Source organism: Scyliorhinus canicula, chromosome 22 (assembly GCF_902713615.1).
Source record: "Scyliorhinus canicula chromosome 22, sScyCan1.1, whole genome shotgun sequence".
Classification (NCBI taxonomy): Eukaryota; Metazoa; Chordata; class Chondrichthyes; order Carcharhiniformes; family Scyliorhinidae; genus Scyliorhinus; species Scyliorhinus canicula.
The window spans coordinates 17,536,690-17,557,383 of NC_052167.1; the positions used below are offsets into that span (position 1 = coordinate 17,536,690).

Consider the following 20,694-nt stretch of genomic DNA (forward strand, 5'->3'; position numbering starts at 1 on the left):
TAGAGAGTCAGCCCTGGATACTGGACTAGAGAAGTCAGCACATGGGTACTTGTACTAGAGAGTCAATCCTGGATTACTGTACAGAGAGTCAGCGCTGGATACTGGTACTAGAGAGTCAGCCTGGATACTGGACGAGTAATCTGGTACTGTAACGACCGAGGTAGCCTGAGTACTGGTACTATCAAAGTCAGCCTGGATACTGTACTAGAGGAGTCAGGTCATGGATACTGTAACGAGAGAGGTCAAGCCGTGGATACTTGTACTAGAGAGTCAGCCTGGATACGGTACTAGAGAGTCAGGAGCCTGGATACTGTACTAGAGAGTCCCGCCTGGATACTGGTACTAGAGAGTCAGCCTGAGACTGTACGAGAGAGTCAGGCCTAGGGTACTTGTACTAAGAGAGTCAGCCTGGTCTAGTACATAGAGAGCCTAGCAGGTAGTGTACTAAGAGGTCCCTGGATACTGTACTAGAGAGTCAGCCTGGATACTGTACTAGAGAGTCAGCCTGGATACTGTACTAGAGAGTCAGCCTGGATACTGTACTAGAGAGTCAAGCCTGGATACTGTACGAGAGAGTCAGCCTGGGATACTGTACTAGAGAGTCAGCCTGGATACTGTACTAGAGAGTCAGCCTGGGTACTGTACTAGAGAGTCAGCCTGGATACTGTACTAGAGAGTCAGCCTGGATACTGTACTAGAGAGTCAGCCTGGATACTGTACTAGAGAGTCAGCCTGGATACTGTACTAGAGAGTCAGCCTGGATACTGTACTAGAGAGTCAGTCCTGGATACTGTACTAGAGAGTCAGCCTGGATACTGTACTAGAGAGTCAGCCTGGATACTGTACTAGAGAGTCAGCCTGGATACTGTACTAGAGAGTCAGCCTGGGTACTGTACTAGAGAGTCAGCCTGGGTACTGTACTAGAGAGTCAGCCTGGATACTGTACTAGAGAGTCAGCCTGGTACTGTACTAGAGAGTCAGCCTGGATACTGTACTAGAGAGTCAGCCTGGATACTGTACTAGAGAGTCAGCATGGGTACTGTACTACAGAGTCAGCCTGGATACTGTACTAGAGAGTCAGCCTGGATACTGTACTAGAGAGTCAGCCTGGGTACTGTACTAGAGAGTCAGCCTGGATACTGTACTAGAGAGTCAGCCTGGATACTGTACTAGAGAGTCAGCCTGGATACTGTACTAGAGAGTCAGCCTGGATACTGTACTAGAGAGTCAGCCTGGGATACTGTACTAGAGAGTCAGCCTGGATACTGTACTAGAGAGTCAGCCTGGATACTGTACTAGAGAGTCAGCCTGGATACTGTACTAGAGAGTCAGCCTGGATACTGTACTAGAGAGTCAGCCTGGATACTGTACTAGAGAGTCAGCCTGGATACTGTACTAGAGAGTCAGCCTGGATACTGTACTAGAGAGTCAGCCTGGATACTGTACTAGAGAGTCAGCCTGGATACTGTACTAGAGAGTCAGCCTGGATACTGTACTAGAGAGTCAGCCTGGATACTGTACTAGAGAGTCAGCCTGGATACTGTACTAGAGAGTCAGCCTGGATACTGTACTAGAGGTCAGCCTGGATACTGTACTAGAGAGTCAGCCTGGATACTGTACTAGAGAGTCAGCCTGGATACTGTACTAGAGAGTCAGCCTGGATACTGTACTAGAGAGTCAGCCTGGATACTGTACTAGAGAGTCAGCCTGGGTACTGTACTACAGAGTCAGCCTGGATACTGTACTAGAGAGTCAGCCTGGATACTGTACTAGAGAGTCAGCCTGGATACAGTACTAGAGAGTCAGCCTGGATACTGTACTAGAGAGTCAGCCTGGATACTGTACTAGAGAGTCAGCCTGGATACTGTACTAGAGAGTCAGCCTGGATACTGTACTAGAGAGTCAGCCTGGGTACTGTACTAGAGAGTCAGCCTGGGTACTGTACTAGAGAGTCAGCCTGGATACTGTACTAGAGAGTCAGCCTGGATACTGTACTAGAGAGTCAGCCTGGATACTGTACTAGAGAGTCAGCCTGGATACTGTACTAGAGAGTCAGCCTGGATACTGTACTAGAGAGTCAGCCTGGATACTGTACTAGAGAGTCAGCCTGGATACTGTACTAGAGAGTCAGCCTGGATACTGTACTAGAGAGTCAGCCTGGATACTGTACTAGAGAGTCAGCCTGGATACTGTACTAGAGAGTCAGCCTGGGTACTGTACTACAGAGTCAGCCTGGATACTGTGCTAGAGAGTCAGCCTGGATACTGTACTAGGGAGTCAGCCTGGATACTGTACTAGAGAGTCAGCCTGGGTACTTGTACTACAGAGTCAGCCTGGATACTTGTACTACAGAGTCAGCCTGGATACTGTATTAGAGAGTCAGCCTGGATACTGTACTAGAGAGTCAGCCTGGATACTGTACTACAGAGTCAGCCTGGATACTGTACTAGAGAGTCAGCCTGGTACTGTACTAGAGAGTCAGCCTGGATACTGTATAGGAAAGTCAGCCTGGATACTGTACTAGAGAGTCAGCCTGGATACTGTACTAGAGAGTCAGCCTGGATACTGTACTAGAGAGTCAGCCTGGGTATTGTAACTAGGGAGTCAGCCTGGATACTGTACTAGAGAGTCAGCCTGGATACTGTACTAGAGAGTCAGCCTGGATACTGTACTAGAGAGTCAGCCTGGATACTGTACTAGAGAGTCAGCCTGGATACTGTACTAGAGAGTCAGCCTGGGTACTGTACTAGAGAGTCAGCCTGGATACTGTACTAGAGAGTCAGCCTGGATACTGTACTAGAGAGTCAGCCTGGATACTGTACTACAGAGTCAGCCTGGATACTGTACTAGAGAGTCAGCCTGGGTACTGTACTAGAGAGTCAGCCTGGATACTGTACTAGAGAGTCAGCCTGGGTACTGTACTAGAGAGTCAGCCTGGATACTGTACTAGAGAGTCAGCCTGGGTACTGTACTAGAGAGTCAGCCTGGATACTGTACTAGAGAGTCAGCCTGGGTACTGTACTAGAGAGTCAGCCTGGATACTGTACTAGAGAGTCAGCCTGGGTACTGTACTAGAGAGTCAGCCTGGATACTGTACTAGGAGAGTCAGCCTGGGTACTGTACTAGAGAGTCAGCCTGGATACTGTACTAGAGAGTCAGCCTGGATACTGTACTAGAGAGTCAGCCTGGATACTGTACTAGAGAGTCAGCCTGGATACTGAACTAGAGAGTCAGCCTGGATACTGTACTAGAGAGTCAGGCTGGATACTGACTAGAGAGTCAGCCTGGATACTGTACTAGAGAGTCAGCCTGGATACTGTACTAGAGAGTCAGCCTGGATACTGTACTAGAGAGTCAGCCTGGGTACTGTACTAGAGAGTCAGCCTGGATACTGTACTAGAGAGTCAGCCTGGATACTGTGCTAGAGAGTCAGCCTGGATACTGTACTACGAGAGTCAGCCTGGATACTGTACTAGAGAGTCAGCCTGGGTACTGTACTAGAGAGTCAGCCTGGATACTGTACTAGAGAGTCAGCCTGGGTACTGTACTAGAGAGTCAGCCTGGATACTGTACTAGAGAGTCAGCCTGGGTACTGTAACTAGAGAGTCAGCCTGGATACTGTACTAGAGAGTCAGCCTGGATACTGTACTAGGGAGTCAGCCTGGATACTGTACTAGAGAGTCAGCCTGGATACTGTACTAGAGAGTCAGCCTGGATACTGTACTAGAGAGTCAGCCTGGATACTGTACTAGAGAGTCAGCCTGGATACTGTACTAGAGAGTCAGCCTGGATACTGTACTAGGAGTCAGCCTGGATGCTGTACTAGAGAGTCAGCCTGGATACTGTACTAGAGAGTCAGCCTGGATACTGTACTAGAGAGTCAGCCTGGATACTGTACTAGAGAGTCAGCCTGGATACTGTACTAGAGAGTCAGCCTGGATACTGTACTAGAGAGTCAGCCTGGATACTGTACTAGAGAGTCAGCCTGGATACTGTACTAGAGAGTCAGCCTGGGTACTGTACTAGAGAGTCAGCCTGGATACTGTACTAGAGAGTCAGCCTGGATACTGTACTAGAGAGTCAGCCTGGATACTGTACTAGAGAGTCAGCCTGGATACTGTACTAGAGAGTCAGCCTGGTACTGTACTAGAGAGTCAGCCTGGATACTGTACTAGAGAGTCAGCCTGGATACTGTACTAGAGAGTCAGCCTGGGTACTGTACTAGAGAGTCAGCCTGGATACTGTACTAGAGAGTCAGCCTGGATACTGTACTAGAGAGTCAACCTGGATACTGTACTACAGAGTCAGCCTGGGTACTGTACTAGAGAGTCAGCCTGGATACTGTACTAGAGAGTCAGCCTGGATACTGTACTAGAGAGTCAGCCTGGGTACTGTACTAGAGAGTCAGCCTGGATACTGTACTAGAGAGTCAGCCTGGATACTGTACTAGGGAGTCAGCCTGGATACTGTACTAGAGAGTCAGCCTGGATACTGTACTAGAGAGTCAGCCTGGGTACTGTACTAGAGAGTCAGCCTGGATACTGTACTAGAGAGTCAGCCTGGGTACTGTACTAGAGAGTCAGCCTGGGTACTGTACTAGAGAGTCAGCCTGGATACTGTACTAGAGAGTCAGCCTGGATACTGTACTAGGGAGTCAGCCTGGATACTGTACTAGAGAGTCAGCCTGGATACTGTACTACAGAGTCAGCCTGGGTACTGTACTAGAGAGTCAGCCTGGATACTGTACTAGAGAGTCAGCCTGGATACTGTACTAGAGAGTCAGCCTGGATACTGTACTAGAGAGTCAGCCTGGATACTGTACTAGAGAGTCAGCCTGGATACTGTACTAGAGAGTCAGCCTGGATACTGTACTAGAGAGTCAGCCTGGATACTGTACTAGAGAGTCAGCCTGGATACTGTACTAGAGAGTCAGCCTGGATACTGTACTAGAGAGTCAGCCTGGGTACTGTACTAGAGAGTCAGCCTGGATACTGTACTAGAGAGTCAGCCTGGATACTGTACTAGAGAGTCAGCCTGGGTACTGTACTACAGAGTCAGCCTGGATACTGTACTACAGAGTCAGCCTGGATACTGTACTAGAGAGTCAGCCTTGATACTGTACTAGAGAGTCAGCCTGGATACTGTACTAGAGAGTCAGCCTGGATACTGTACTAGAGAGTCAGCCTGGATACTGTACTAGAGAGTCAGCCTGGATACTGTACTAGAGAGTCAGCCTGGATACTGTACTAGAGAGTCAGCCTGGATACTGTACTAGAGAGTCAGCCTGGATACTGTACTAGAGAGTCAGCCTGGATACTGTACTAGAGAGTCAGCCTGGATACTGTACTAGAGAGTCAGCCTGGATACTGTACTAGAGAGTCAGTCTGGATACTGTACTAGAGAGTCAGCCTGGATACTGTACTAGAGAGTCAGCCTGGATACTGTACTAGAGAGTCAGCCTGGATACTGTACTAGAGAGTCAGCCTGGGTACTGTACTAGAGAGTCAGCCTGGGTACTGTACTAGAGAGTCAGCCTGGATACTGTACTAGAGAGTCAGCCTGGGTACTGTACTAGAGAGTCAGCCTGGATACTGTACTAGAGAGTCAGCCTGGATACTGTACTAGAGAGTCAGCCTGGGTACTGTACTACAGAGTCAGCCTGGATACTGTACTAGAGAGTCAGCCTGGATACTGTACTAGAGAGTCAGCCTGGGTACTGTACTACAGAGTCAGCCTGGATACTGTACTAGAGAGTCAGCCTTGATACTGTACTAGAGAGTCAGCCTGGATACTGTACTAGAGTCAGCCTGGATACTGTACTAGAGAGTCAGCCTTGATACTGTACTAGAGAGTCAACCTGGATACTGTACTAGAGAGTCAGCCTTGATACTGTACTAGAGAGTCAGCCTGGATACTGTACTAGAGAGTCAGCCTTGATACTGTACTAGAGAGTCAGCCTGGATACTGTACTAGAGAGTCAGCCTGGGTACTGTACTAGAGAGTCAGCCTGGGTACTGTACTAGAGAGTCAGCCTGGATACTGTACTAGAGTCAGCCTGGATACTGTACTAGAGAGTCAGCCTGGATTCTGTACTAGAGAGTCAACCTGGATACTGTACTAGAGAGTCAGCCTGGGTACTGTACTAGAGAGTCAGCCTGGGTACTGTACGACAGAGTCAGCCTGGATACTGAACTACAGATTCAGCCTGGATACTGTACTAGAGAGTCAGCCTGGATACAGTACTAGAGAGTCAGCCTGGATACTGTACTAGAGAGTCAGCCTGGGTACTGTACGACAGAGTCAGCCTGGATACTGAACTACAGATTCAGCCTGGATACTGTACTAGAGAGTCAGCCTGGATACAGTACTAGAGAGTCAGCCTGGATACTGTACTAGAGAGTCAGCCTGGATGCTGTACTAGAGAGTCAGCCTGGATACTGTACTAGAGAGTCAGCCTGGATACTGTACTAGAGAGTCAGCCTGGGTACTGTACTAGAGAGTCAGCCTGGGTACTGTACTAGAGAGTCAGCCTGGATACTGTGCTAGAGAGTCAGCCTGGATACTGTACTACAGAGTCAGCCTGGATACTGTACTAGAGAGTCAGCCTGGATACTGTACTAGAGAGTCAGCCTGGATACTGTACTAGAGAGTCAGCCTGGGTACTGTACTAGAGAGTCAGCCTGGATACTGTACTAGAGAGTCAGCCTGGATACTGTACTAGAGAGTCAGCCTGGATACTGTACTAGAGAGTCAGCCTGGATACGGTACTAGAGAGTCAGCCTGGGTACTGTACTACAGAGTCAGCCTGGATACTGTGCTAGAGAGTCAGCCTGGATACTGTACTAGGGAGTCAGCCTGGGTACTGTACTAGAGAGTCAGCCTGGGTATTGTACTACAGAGTCAGCCTGGATATTGTACTACAGAGTCAGCCTGGATACTGTATTGGAAAGTCAGCCTGGATACTGTACTAGAGAGTCAGCCTGGATACTGTACTACAGAGTCAGCCTGGATATTGTACTAGAGAGTCAGCCTGGGTACTGTACTACAGAGTCAGCCTGGATACTGTATTGGAAAGTCAGCCTGGATACTGTACTAGAGAGTCAGCCTGGATACTGTACTAGAGAGTCAGCCTGGATACTGTACTAGAGAGTCAGCCTGGGTACTGAACTAGAGAGTCAGCCTGGATACTGTACTAGAGAGTCAGCCTGGATACTGTACTACAGTCAGCCTGGATACTGTACTAGAGAGTCAGCCTGGATACTGTACTACAGAGTCAGCCTGGATACTGAACTAGAGAGTCAGCCTGGGTACTGTACTACAGAGTCAGCCTGGATACTGTACTAGAGAGTCAGCCTGGATACTGTACTAGAGAGTCAGCCTGGATACTGTACTACAGAGTCAGCCTGGGTACTGTACTAGAGAGTCAGCCTGGGTACTTTACTAGAGAGTCAGCCTGGATACTGTACTAGAGAGTCAGCCTGGGTACTTTACTAGAGAGTCAGCCTGGATACTGTACTAGAGAGTCAGCCTGGGTACTGAACTAGAGAGTCAGCCTGGATACTGTACTAGAGAGTCAGCCTGGGTACGGTACTAGAGAGTCAGCCTGGATACTGTACTAGAGAGTCAGCCTGGGTACTGTACTAGAGAGTCAGCCTGGATACTGTATTGGAGAGTCAGCCTGGGTACTGAACTAGAGAGTCAGCCTGGATACTGTACTAGAGAGTCAGCCTGGGTACGGTACTAGAGAGTCAGCCTGGATACTGTACTAGAGAGTCAGCCTGGGTACTGAACTAGAGAGTCAGCCTGGATACTGTACTAGAGAGTCAGCCTGGATACTGAACTAGAGAGTCAGCCTGGATACTGTACTAGAGAGTCAGCCTGGATACTGTACTAGAGAGTCAGCCTGGATACTGTACTAGAGAGTCAGCCTGGGTACTGTACTAGAGAGTCAGCCTGGATACTGTACTAGAGAGTCAGCCTGGATACTGTGCTAGAGAGTCAGCCTGGATACTGTACTACAGAGTCAGCCTGGATACTGTACTAGAGAGTCAGCCTGGGTACTGTACTAGAGAGTCAGCCTGGATACTGTACTAGAGAGTCAGCCTGGGTACTGTACTAGAGAGTCAGCCTGGATACTGTACTAGAGAGTCAGCCTGGGTACTGAACTAGAGAGTCAGCCTGGATACTGTACTAGAGAGTCAGCCTGGATACTGTACTAGGGAGTCAGCCTGGATACTGTACTAGAGAGTCAGCCTGGGTACTGTACTAGGGAGTCAGCCTGGATACTGTACTAGAGAGTCAGCCTGGATACTGTACTAGAGAGTCAGCCTGGGTACTGTACTAGAGAGTCAGCCTGGATACTGTACTAGGGAGTCAGCCTGGATACTGTACTAGAGAGTCAGCCTGGATACTGTACTAGAGAGTCAGCCTGGATACTGTACTAGAGAGTCAGCCTGGGTACTGTACTAGAGAGTCAGCCTGGATACTGTACTAGAGAGTCAGCCTGGGTACTGTACTAGAGAGTCAGCCTGGATACTGTACTAGGGAGTCAGCCTGGATACTGTACTAGAGAGTCAGCCTGGGTACTGTACTAGGGAGTCAGCCTGGATACTGTACTAGAGAGTCAGCCTGGGTACTGTACTAGAGAGTCAGCCTGGATACTGTACTAGGGAGTCAGCCTGGATACTGTACTAGAGAGTCAGCCTGGGTACTGTACTACAGAGTCAGCCTGGATACTGTACTAGAGAGTCAGCCTTGATACTGTACTAGAGAGTCAGCCTGGGTACTGAACTAGAGAGTCAGCCTGGATACTGTACTAGAGAGTCAGCCTGGATACTGTACTAGAGAGTCAGCCTGGATACTGAACTAGAGAGTCAGCCTGGGTACTGTACTAGAGAGTCAGCCTGGATACTGTACTAGAGAGTCAGCCTGGATACTGTACTAGAGAGTCAGCCTGGATACTGTACTAGAGAGTCAGCCTTGATACTGTACTAGAGAGTCAGCCTGGGTACTGAACTAGAGAGTCAGCCTGGGTACTGAACTAGAGAGTCAGCCTGGATACTGTACTAGAGAGTCAGCCTGGGTACTGAACTAGAGAGTCAGCCTGGATACTGTACTAGAGAGTCAGCCTGGATACTGTACTAGAGAGTCAGCCTGGATACTGTACTACAGAGTCAGCCTGGATACTGTACTAGAGAGTCAGCCTGGGTACTGTACTAGAGAGTCAGCCTGGGTACTGTACTAGAGAGTCAGCCTGGATACTGTACTAGAGAGTCAGCCTGGATACTGTACTAGAGAGTCAGCCTGGGTACTGTACTAGAGAGTCAGCCTGGATACTGTACTAGAGAGTCAGCCTGGGTACTGTACTAGAGAGTCAGCCTGGATACTGTACTAGAGAGTCAGCCTGGGTACTGAACTAGAGAGTCAGCCTGGATACTGTACTAGAGAGTCAGCCTGGATACTGTACTAGAGAGTCAGCCTGGGTACTGTACTAGGGAGTCAGCCTGGATACTGTACTAGAGAGTCAGCCTGGGTACTGTACTAGAGAGTCAGCCTGGGTACTGTACTACAGAGTCAGCCTGGATACTGTACTAGAGAGTCAGCCTTGATACTGTACTAGAGAGTCAGCCTGGATACTGTACTAGAGAGTCAGCCTGGGTACTGTACTAGAGAGTCAGCCTGGGTACTGTACTACAGAGTCAGCCTGGATACTGTACTAGAGAGTCAGCCTTGATACTGTACTAGAGAGTCAGCCTGGATACTGTACTAGAGAGTCAGCCTGGGTACTGTACTAGAGAGTCAGCCTGGGTACTGTACTAGAGAGTCAGCCTGGATACTGTACTAGAGAGTCAGCCTGGATACTGTACTAGAGAGTCAGCCTGGATACTGAACTACAGATTCAGCCTGGATTCTGTACTAGAGAGTCAACCTGGATACTGTACTAGAGAGTCAGCCTGGGTACTGTACTACAGATTCAGCCTGGATACTGTACTAGAGAGTCAGCCTGGATACTGTACTAGAGAGTCAGCCTGGATACTGTACTAGAGAGTCAGCCTGGGTACTGTACTAGAGAGTCAGCCTGGGTACTGTACTAGAGAGTCAGCCTGGATACTGTACTAGAGAGTCAGCCTGGGTACTGTACGACAGAGTCAGCCTGGATACTGTACTAGAGAGTCAGCCTGGATACTGTACTAGAGAGTCAGCCTGGATGCTGTACTAGAGAGTCAGCCTGGATACTGTACTAGAGAGTCAGCCTGGATACTGTACTAGAGAGTCAGCCTGGATACTGTACTAGAGAGTCAGCCTGGATACGGTACTAGAGAGTCAGCCTGGGTACTGTACTACAGAGTCAGCCTGGATACTGTGCTAGAGAGTCAGCCTGGATACTGTACTAGGGAGTCAGCCTGGGTACTGTACTAGAGAGTCAGCCTGGGTATTGTACTACAGAGTCAGCCTGGATATTGTACTACAGAGTCAGCCTGGATACTGTATTGGAAAGTCAGCCTGGATACTGTACTAGAGAGTCAGCCTGGATACGGTACTAGAGAGTCAGCCTGGATACTGTACTAGAGAGTCAGCCTGGATGCTGTACTAGAGAGTCAGCCTGGATACTGTACTAGAGAGTCAGCCTGGATACTGTACTAGAGAGTCAGCCTGGATACTGTACTAGAGAGTCAGCCTGGATACTGTACTAGAGAGTCAGCCTGGATACTGTACTAGAGAGTCAGCCTGGATGCTGTACTAGAGAGTCAGCCTGGATACTGTACTAGAGAGTCAGCCTGGGTACTGTACTAGAGAGTCAGCCTGGATACTGTACTAGAGAGTCAGCCTGGATACTGTACTAGAGAGTCAGCCTGGGTACTGTACTAGAGAGTCAGCCTGGATACTGTACTAGGGAGTCAGCCTGGATACTGTACTACAGAGTCAGCCTGGATACTGTACTAGAGAGTCAGCCTGGATACTGTACTAGAGAGTCAGCCTGGATACTGTACTAGAGAGTCAGCCTGGATACTGTACTAGAGAGTCAGCCTGGATACTGTACTAGAGAGTCAGCCTGGATACTGTACTAGAGAGTCAGCCTGGATACTGTACTAGAGAGTCAGCCTGGGTACTGTACTAGAGAGTCAGCCTGGGTACTGTACTAGAGAGTCAGCCTGGGTACTGTACTAGAGAGTCAGCCTGGGTACTGTACTACAGAGTCAGCCTGGATACTGTACTAGAGAGTCAGCCTGGATACTGTACTAGAGAGTCAGCCTGGATACTGTACTAGAGAGTCAGCCTGGATACTGTACTAGAGAGTCAGCCTGGATACTGTACTAGAGAGTCAGCCTGGATACTGTACTACAGAGTCAGCCTGGATACTGTACTAGAGAGTCAGCCTGGATACTGTACTAGAGAGTCAGCCTGGATACTGTACTAGAGAGTCAGCCTGGATACTGTACTAGAGAGTCAGCCTGGATACTGTACTAGAGAGTCAGCCTGGATACTGTACTAGAGAGTCAGCCTGGATATTGTACTAGAGAGTCAGCCTGGGTATTGTACTAGAGAGTCAGCCTGGATACTGTACTAGAGAGTCAGCCTGGATACTGTACTAGAGAGTCAGCCTGGATATTGTACTAGAGAGTCAGCCTGGATACTGTACTAGAGAGTCAGCCTGGATACTGTACTAGAGAGTCAGCCTGGATACTGTACTAGAGAGTCAGCCTGGATACTGTACTAGAGAGTCAGCCTGGATACTGTACTAGAGAGTCAGCCTGGATACTGTACTAGAGAGTCAGCCTGGATACTGTACTAGAGAGTCAGCCTGGATATTGTACTAGAGAGTCAGCCTGGGTATTGTACTAGAGAGTCAGCCTGGATACTGTACTACAGAGTCAGCCTGGATACTGTACTAGAGAGTCAGCCTGGATACTGTACTAGAGAGTCAGCCTGGATACTGTACTAGAGAGTCAGCCTGGATACTGTACTAGAGAGTCAGCCTGGATACTGTACTACAGAGTCAGCCTGGATACTGTACTAGAGAGTCAGCCTGGATACTGTACTAGAGAGTCAGCCTGGATACTGTACTAGAGAGTCAGCCTGGATATTGTACTAGAGAGTCAGCCTGGGTATTGTACTAGAGAGTCAGCCTGGATACTGTACTAGAGAGTCAGCCTGGATACTGTACTAGAGAGTCAGCCTGGATATTGTACTAGAGAGTCAGCCTGGATACGGTACTAGAGAGTCAGCCTGGGTACTGAACTAGAGAGTCAGCCTGGATACTGTACTAGAGAGTCAGCCTGGATACTGTACTAGAGAGTCAGCCTGGATACTGTACTAGAGAGTCAACCTGGATACTGTACTAGAGAGTCAGCCTGGGTACTGTACTAGAGAGTCAACCTGGATACTGTACTAGAGAGTCAGCCTGGGTACTGTACTAGAGAGTCAACCTGGATACTGTACTAGAGAGTCAGCCTGGATACTGTACTAGAGAGTCAGCCTGGATACTGTACTAGAGAGTCAGCCTGGATACTGAACTACAGAGTCAGCCTGGATACTGTACTACAGTCAGCCTGGATACTGTACTAGAGAGTCAGCCTGGGTACTGTACTAGAGAGTCAGCCTGGATACTGTACTACAGAGTCAGCCTGGATACTGTACTACAGTCAGCCTGGATACTGTACTACAGTCAGCCTGGATACTGAACTACAGAGTCAGCCTGGATACTGTACTACAGTCAGCCTGGATACTGAACTACAGAGTCAGCCTGGATACTGTACTAGAGAGTCAGCCTGGGTACTGTACTAGAGAGTCAGCCTGGATACTGTACTACAGAGTCAGCCTGGATACTGTACTACAGTCAGCCTGGGTACTGTACTAGAGAGTCAGCCTGGATACTGTACTAGAGAGTCAGCCTGGGTACTGTACTAGAGAGTCAGCCTGGATACTGTATTGGAGAGTCAGCCTGGATACTGTACTAGAGAGTCAGCCTGGGTACTGTACTAGAGAGTCAGCCTGGATATTGTACTAGAGAGTCAGCCTGGATACTGTACTAGAGAGTCAGCCTGGATACTGTACTAGAGAGTCAGCCTGGATACTGTACTACAGAGTCAGCCTGGATACTGTACTAGAGAGTCAGCCTGGATACTGTACTAGAGAGTCAGCCTGGATACTGTACTAGAGAGTCAGCCTGGATACTGTACTAGAGAGTCAGCCTGGGTACTGTACTAGAGAGTCAGCCTGGGTACTGTACTATAGAGTCAGCCTGGATACTGTACTAGAGAGTCAGCCTGGGTACTGTACTAGAGAGTCAGCCTGGATACTGTACTAGAGAGTCAGCCTGGATACTGTACTAGAGAGTCAGCCTGGATACTGTACTAGAGAGTCAGCCTGGATACTGTACTAGAGAGTCAGCCTGGATACTGTACTAGAGAGTCAGCCTGGATACTGTACTAGAGAGTCAGCCTGGATACTGTACTAGAGAGTCAGCCTGGATACTGTACTAGAGAGTCAGCCTGGATACTGTACTAGAGAATCAGCTTGGATACTGTACTAGAGTCAGCCTGGATACTGTACTAGAGAGTCAGCCTGGATACTGTACTAGAGAGTCAGCCTGGATACTGTACTAGAGAGTCAGCCTGGATACTGTACTAGAGAGTCAGCCTGGATACTGTACTAGAGAGTCAGCCTGGATACTGTACTAGAGAGTCAGCCTGGATACTGTACTAGAGAGTCAGCCTGGGTACTGTACTAGAGAGTCAGCCTGGATACTGTACTAGAGAGTCAGCCTGGATACTGTACTAGAGAGTCAGCCTGGATACTGTACTAGAGAGTCAGCCTGGATACTGTGCTAGAGAGTCAGCCTGGATACTGTACTAGAGAGTCAGCCTGGATACTGTACTAGAGAGTCAGCCTGGGTACTGTACTAGAGAGTCAGCCTGGATACTGTACTAGAGAGTCAGCCTGGGTACTGTACTAGAGAGTCAGCCTGGATACTGTACTAGAGAGACAGCCTGGGTACTGTACTACAGTCAGCCTGGATACTGTACTAGAGAGTCAGCCTGGATACTGTACTAGGGAGTCAGCCTGGATACTGTACTAGGGAGTCAGCCTGGGTACTGTACTAGAGAGTCAGCCTGGATACTGTACTAGAGAGTCAGCCTGGATACTGTACTAGGGAGTCAGCCTGGATACTGTACTAGAGAGTCAGCCTGGATACTGTACTAGAGAGTCAGCCTGGATACTGTACTAGAGAGACAGCCTGGGTACTGTACTAGAGTCAGCCTGGATACTGTACTAGAGAGTCAGCCTGGATACTGTACTAGAGAGTCAGCCTGGATACTGTACTAGAGAGTCAGCCTGGATACTGTACTAGAGAGTCAGCCTGGATACTGTACTAGAGAGTCAGCCTGGGTACTGTACTACAGTCAGCCTGGATACTGTACTAGAGAGTCAGCCTGGATACTGTACTAGAGAGTCAGCCTGGGTACTGTACTAGAGAGTCAGCCTGGATACTGTACTAGAGAGTCAGCCTGGATACTGTACTAGAGAGACAGCCTGGGTACTGTACTAGAGTCAGCCTGGATACTGTACTAGAGAGTCAGCCTGGATACTGTACTAGAGAGTCAGCCTGGATACTGTACTAGAGTCAGCCTGGATACTGTACTAGAGAGTCAGCCTGGATACTGTACTAGAGAGTCAGCCTGGATACTGTACTAGAGAGTCAGCCTGGATACTGTACTAGAGAGTCAGCCTGGGTACTGTACTACAGTCAGCCTGGATACTGTACTAGAGAGTCAGCCTGGGTACTGTACTAGAGAGTCAGCCTGGGTATTGTACTAGAGAGTCAGCCTGGATACTGTACTAGAGAGTCAGCCTGGATACTGTACTAGAGAGTCAGCCTGGATACTGTACTAGAGAGTCAGCCTGGATACTGTACTAGAGAGTCAGCCTGGGTACTGTACTAGAGAGTCAGCCTGGATACTGTACTAGAGAGTCAGCCTGGGTACTGTACTAGAGAGTCAGCCTGGATACTGTACTAGAGAGTCAGCCTGGATACTGTACTAGAGAGTCAGCCTGGATACTGTACTAGAGAGTCAGCCTGGGTACTGTACTAGAGAGTCAGCCTGGATACTGTTTTGGAGAGTCAGCCTGGATACTGTACTAGAGAGTCAGCCGTACTGTACTAGAGTGAGCCTCGATCATGTGCTCATGTTCTCGAGCAGATCATGAACAATCTCCTGACTGATTGCTGCCACTGAACAAAGCTGAGACAGTGGAGGAGCTATCGTGAGTGTGTCACACTTTGCATCATATTGACTTCTAGGCAAGCTGACCAACCTGAACCATTACTGTTTTCTAAATTTTCTTTTTAAAATTTACAGTGCCCAATTCTTTTTTTCCAATTCAGGGGCAATTTAGCGTGGCCAATACACCTAACCTGCACGTCTTTGGGTTGTGGGGGTGAAACCCACGCAGACACGGGGAGAATGTGCAAACTCCACACGGACAGTGACCCGGGGCCGGGTCGAACCCGTGTCCTCAGCAACGTAGGCAGCAGTGCTAATCACTGCGCCACCTTGCTGCCCAGATTTCTAAATGTACCTTGTGATTGTAGAAGTGTCCATTGATCGAGAATCTGTGCCGTTTTATGCGTTGATTTTCACCTGACGTGCGATATTTTGTTCTCCGCTGTATCAAAGAGCTAGCATCACTTTTTGTCCGCATGAGCTGTGGAACTTCATCTTCACAATTGTCAGTATCACACTCTGTATGAAAATAAAGACTAAATGGTAGCTAAGACAGAAATAGAGAGTAGCTCTACGGTGCCCCTTCTACCCTAACGATTTTGGGAAGGAATGAGAAAATAAGCTATAAAAAGACTGTGGTAAAGTTAATAGTGTAGGACCACTGGCAACACTCCTGCCTCTTGGTCAGAAGATTATTGGTGAAAGTCCCACTCCAGCACATTTCAGTGCGGTACTGAGTGTTGCATTGTTGGAGGGTTTTCAGTTAGGACCTTGCACTGAGGTCCCATCTTCCCTTCCAGGTGGACATATATCCTTCTGTGGCACTGCTTGAAGGAGTGCAGGGGAATTATACACAGCGTCTTGACCAATATTTACTCCTTAATCAACATCACCATACAAAAACAATCTGGCCATTATCTCTTTGCTGTTTGCAGGATATTGCCGTGTACAAATCGGCCGTTGTCTTTCCTACACTGCAACAGTGACTATGGGGGGGGAAATTTTCCACCCCCCCGAATTGCAGAGAGGGCGGGAATAGCGAAGGAGGCGGACGATCGTGAGGGAGATCCAAAATAGCCTTTGTGCCAGTGGGATTTCCCCCCTCGACTGTCCCTGCCCCCTGTCAATGACGTAATGGGGATTGTGACTTTAAAAGTCGGGATCCCCCTCTACATCTAATTGGCGAAACATATCATTGCACCCCCCCCCCCCCCCCCCCCCCCCACACACACACACACACACATTAGACTGTTCATGCTCGCTGATGTGAATCATGATAGGCCTGCCCCATGATGTGTACCTGGTGAGCAAAAACTGTCCGAGGTGCACAAGTGTGTATGGCAGCCAGTGGGGAGAGGGTCATGCCCGGGCGTTACCCTGGAATAGCTCACTGGCACTGCCTGAGGCAGTGCTGTGGGGGAGGGGTGGGGGGAGGGGCGAGGAGGAGGCTGTGAAAAGCTCTACATAAATGCACACTGATGGAACCATCAATTCAGCGAACACGTGTAGTTGGATCTGAAGAGAGGCTTTAATACACTTACAATAGAGCCAGCCTATTCGTCGTTGAACTTCAGGTGAACTGGCAGGCTGGCTCTAAGGCACTGATCTTTATACATCGGTCCCAGGGGGAGGAGTCCTGGGCGGAGCCAAGGGAGGAACCCAGTACAAACCCTCGCGTACTCCCAGAGTGACTCCTCCTGGTGGTCGGATAGTGCAACTGCACTTACAATGGGTAGATAACGAACATATATACATGGAGTGATATTGGCAACTATATACTGTATAGTGTGAATCACATTCACCACACACACATTCTTCCTTTCTTATGGTATTGCAAACTATAAATCTACAGCATCTTTGATGGTTTCCGAGATAAAGCATCGGAAAAAAGCATACATTCCACAGCCGCCACTTGAACATCAAGCTACTTGAATGTCACTCCCCACCTGAATTCTGAGACTTGTACGCTTCCTTACTGTGCACGTGCGAGAACAACTGGGAAAGAATCCCGCAGCAGATCGCCAGAACGTTGGGAGTAAATGAGCAGCCTGGGAGAAGATGTGGGGAGTGGGACCAATTGGATAACTCTTTCAAAGAGCAAGGGCAGCAGGGCGGCACAGTGGTTAGCACTGCTGCATCACGGCGCCGAGGTCCCAGGTTCGATCCCGGCTCTGGGTCACTGTCCGTGTGGCGTTTGCACATTCTCCCCGCGTTTGCGTAAGTTTCGCACCCACAACCCAAAAATGTGCAGTGTAAATTGTCTGGCCATGCTAAATTGCCCCTTAATTGGGCAAATTGAATTGGGTACTCTAAATTTATATTAAAAAAAAAATCTTTCAAACAGCTGGCACAGTCATGGCCTCCTTTCTATGATAAATTGTTCAAAGAATTGAATTGCGATTGGAACGAAGAACTCATAATGAAATGAAATGAAATGAAAATCGCTTATTGTCACAAGTAGGCTTCAATGAAGTTACTGTGAAAAGCCCCCAGTCGCCACGTTCTGGCGCCTGTTCGGGGAGGCTGGTACGGGAATTGAACCGTGCTGCTGGCCTGCCTTGGTCTGCTTTCAAAGCCAGCTCTTTAACCCTGTGCTAAACCAGCCCCAATAATGACCTTTCATCAACTGTGCTAACCAACAGTCTGGATTTTAGACTGTTACATTCAGTATTATTTCATTTGGTTGCTTGCATATAGAATTGAAAATGAGCTTTATTTCTTTCGGCAGAAAAACTATCCAATTTCTTAGAAAGCACCTTTCAAACCCAAGACCTCGACCACCTGAAAGGACATGGGGAGAGCAACTGCAGGGGAACACCGCCACCTCAAAGTCAGGCACTTATCTGGACTTGGAAAGAAATAGCTGTTGTTTCATCGTCACTGGGCCGAAGTACTGGAACTCGCTCCCTACCAGCATTGCGAGTGTATGTTCACCACGTGGACTGCGGCTGTTCAAGGAAGGTGGCTCCCCACCACCTTCTCAAATGAAATTAGGGATGGTCAATAAATGTTGGCCTAGCCAACTAGAGGCACCAACATTCCATGATTGGACCCGTGAGTTAGACCTCCCGTGATTGAATTTTAGAAAAAGAGTTAATTCCATTTAATTCGTGAATGGTGACATTTTCTACCACATCCTTCAAGCTCCGAGCCAAATCTATTTTACAGCAAAAAACTCGCCGAATTCGAACGGGAAATAATGATCGCAGAATTTCAACATGCTGCCAAAGCACCTTCTACCTACCTGACCATCTTAAAGTAAAGATTCCTGGGTTTTATATTAACATCAGTAGCTTCACCTACCTGCAATACTGCTGCTGCTCATGTTTTGTGGAAAGTCATCCGTATTTGTTGATTCATTTTCGGCTTCAGATGAATTTGTCAATGTCTGTGGTATTGTTCCTTTTCTACAAAAGGTTAATATTAAAAAAACTCAGGTCAACAGTCATAGAGTGCAGTAGGAGACCATTCAGCTCATTGAGTCTGCACCGACCCTCTGAAAGAGTACTTCACCCAAGCTCACTCCCCCCATCCTATCCCATTAACTCCTTAATCGAACCTGCACATCTTTTTTCAGACACTAAGGGGAAATTTAGCATGGCCAATCCACCCTAACCTGCACATCATCTTTGGACTGTGGGGGGAAACCGGAGCTCCCAGAGGAAACCCACGCAGACACGGGGAGAACGTGCAAACTCCACACAGACAGTGACCTGATGCCAAAATTGAACCCGGGTCCCTAGCGCTGCGAGGCAACAGTGCTAACCACTGTGCCACCCATCCATCAAAATACCGTTATGGATGAAGCAGCAGAACTGAAGGTGTAATAGGGATGACTGCATGTCATAGAACGGTAGACTTATTATAATTTTCAGAAAACAAGGTTGTTCTTGTTTGCGTTTGCTCACACCCATATACTGTTTTTTTTAAGCCTTTGGGGAATAACGGGGCAGGTGGTGGAAGGATATCCAAGCTGATGGTAAGCTCTTTGAACCGCGTTGAACTGTCCTTCTGTGGAGAACAACCCTGGTGTTGGACTTGAACCCAGAGCTTTTGATACAGCAGTAGGGATGTTACCACTGACCTCCGACTCAGAAAACAAGGTAAAATAGCATTATGGAACCTTAAACAATTTGAAGAGGAATATCTTTGGCGAATAACAATGAATATAATTGCTCCTCACAGAGGGCAGAAAGCTGTCATTCTTGTTGTTGCTGTTTAGTTTCTGTACAAACACAAGACTTTTTCCAAAACACGGATGGTGCAGGTGGTGACGTTTGGAATGAGATTTCTAATCAGCGAGAGTGAGGTTGATTGTGAATTACATCATGGAGCATTTTCAAACTGCACAGAACAAATCTCTTTCCAAAGGAGAAAGACTTGGCGATCTGAAGGGGTTTTCGGGAAAGGCACAGCCCAGGAAAATGATGTGTGAAATGTTCCGGCATTCACACACCATTTGAATGCCTCTGGCCATTTTGGGTGGAGTCTTGTGTCTTTGCCGGGAGCTTTTCAAAAGAACATGGACATCATGCACAAAGCAGGTTAGTGATCAGGCCCTTTCCTCCCTTCCTAGGAATGGGTACAGAAGGGGATCAGGCAGAGGAAAACCAGGCCTATAATGTCTCAGTATCCATACTTCTCTTTATATTGGAAAAGTAATAAAACTTCAAGCTCTTTATTTCCTTCATAAAGGACGTTAAAAATAACTTGCTCTGATCTGGCAATTTCTTCTGCTCTTGGCTCAAAGCAAAGACATTAATTTCAACAATCTATTTTCACCAGTGAATATCTGTACCAGGCGCATCTGAACACACAATTCTATCTATCCCGCCTGGAAGATGTACAAATCACCGGTACTTGCTCACATCCAAATGATGAGACCGGGTGTCTATTAATCACAATGCCTAAATGTTTGCTTTTTCAGCAGCACGGTGGCGCAGTGGGTTAGCCCTGCTGCCTCACGGCGCCGAGGTCCCAGGTTCGATCCCGGCTCCGGGTCACTGTCCGTGTGGAGTTCGCACATTCTCCCCGTGTTTGCGTGGGTTTCGCCCCCACAACCCGAAGATGTGCAGGGTAGGTGGATTGGCCACGCTAAATTGCCCCTTAATTGGAAAAAAAAAATTGGGTACTCCAAATTTAATTTATAAAAGTTTGCATTTTTAGGGTAATCATTATCAGGTGTTAGAAACAAGAACGTAAACATTTACACCTGTTATTTGTGAGAAAGGTGATGATAATCATTTCAACTTTTAATAATAATTAATAATAATCTTTATTAGTGTCACAAGTAGGCTTACATTAACACTGCAGTGAAGTTACTGTGAAAATCCCCTAGTTGCCACATTCCGGCGCCTGTTCGGGTGCACGGAGGGAGAATTCAGAATGTCCAATTCACCTCACAGCACGTCTTTCGGGACTTGTGGGAGGAAACCGGAGCGCCCGGAGGAAACCCACGCAGACACGG

General features: G+C 48.1%; 1 protein-coding gene across 13 annotated transcripts in view; it reads right to left on the reverse strand.

The window, feature by feature from the left end:
- rassf4a (Ras association domain family member 4a) overlaps nucleotides 1-20,694 on the reverse strand; it is a 299,412-nt gene that overhangs the window by 32,611 nt on the left and 246,107 nt on the right. For all 13 annotated transcript variants that reach the window (XM_038782775.1, XM_038782776.1, XM_038782774.1 and 10 more), the window contains 2 exons: nucleotides 18,531-18,634; nucleotides 15,583-15,746 (listed from right to left, as the gene is read on the reverse strand). In XM_038782775.1, the coding sequence (XP_038638703.1) occupies nucleotides 15,583-15,746; nucleotides 18,531-18,634 (268 nt within the window). The remainder of the gene's footprint in view (nucleotides 1-15,582; nucleotides 15,747-18,530; nucleotides 18,635-20,694) is intronic.